This window comes from Wasmannia auropunctata, unplaced genomic scaffold, assembly GCF_000956235.1.
Source record: "Wasmannia auropunctata unplaced genomic scaffold, wasmannia.A_1.0 LD320920.1, whole genome shotgun sequence".
NCBI classification, from domain to species: Eukaryota; Metazoa; Arthropoda; class Insecta; order Hymenoptera; family Formicidae; genus Wasmannia; species Wasmannia auropunctata.
Window position 1 is genome coordinate 1 of NW_012041970.1, and position 762 is coordinate 762.

General features: G+C 45.7%; 1 protein-coding gene across 1 annotated transcript; it reads right to left on the reverse strand.

Moving 5' to 3' along the window:
* Window positions 1–116: 116 nt before the first annotated feature.
* Window positions 117–527, reverse strand: LOC105460490 (protein DEK-like; the record flags this gene model as incomplete). The annotated part of the gene is made up of 1 exon (XM_011706944.1): window positions 117–527. A coding segment is annotated over exon 1 (411 nt), but the record flags the coding sequence as incomplete, so codon positions are not given.
* Window positions 528–762: the final 235 nt, after the last annotated feature.

A 762-nucleotide genomic window follows, 5' to 3' on the forward strand; every position in this document is an offset into this window, starting at 1 on the left:
ATCGGATATGTGTCCTTGCCGCTGAAGGTTCTAATCGAGCCTTCCACATCTCGAAAAGTCATTGAAAACTTGATGCGGGTACCTCCTCTTCTAATAGAGCGTCTTTCTTCACTCACATTATCGTCTTCTTCATCATTCATTTCCTCGCTTGTTTCGTCCTCTTCTTCGTTCTCGTCGTCCTCCTCTTCACCGTCATCTTCGTCACAAGTGGGTGCGAGTGTATTCAAGTTCATTAGTCCATTTACGATTCTTGCAATTATCTCTTCCTTGCTTCCGTTGTACTCTAAGCCAAGAATGTTGCAGCACGATATCAAATCACCGATCGTAAGTCCTCGTCCGAATTCAAGCTTCTCCGCATATTCAGTCGTATTTTTTTGGAAAGTGAATCCTTGAAAATCTCTGATACGCTGTCGGTTTCTGCGATCACCTTCCTCTTCAAAGATAAGCTTATGTAGTGCCGTCGTGGCAGCTGTGGATGCTGTACGAATTTTCTGTTTAATTGTTTCGATCTGTGCGAGGTTATCCATCTTGACACGTTCGCTCAATCTCGTATTCGCACACTCGATGTCGCTATCGCTCTTTCGATATCACGTATTCGATATCACGGTCGATCTTGCCGATGCCGTTACCGATTTCACACACACGCGATACTGCCCGCACTGCCGACGATCTTGCGGCCACACACTCGATGCCGTTACGGAATGTTCTCGACGTTCTGATGTACTGACTTCTAACGTCTTTTTTGATGTCTCTGTTCACTGC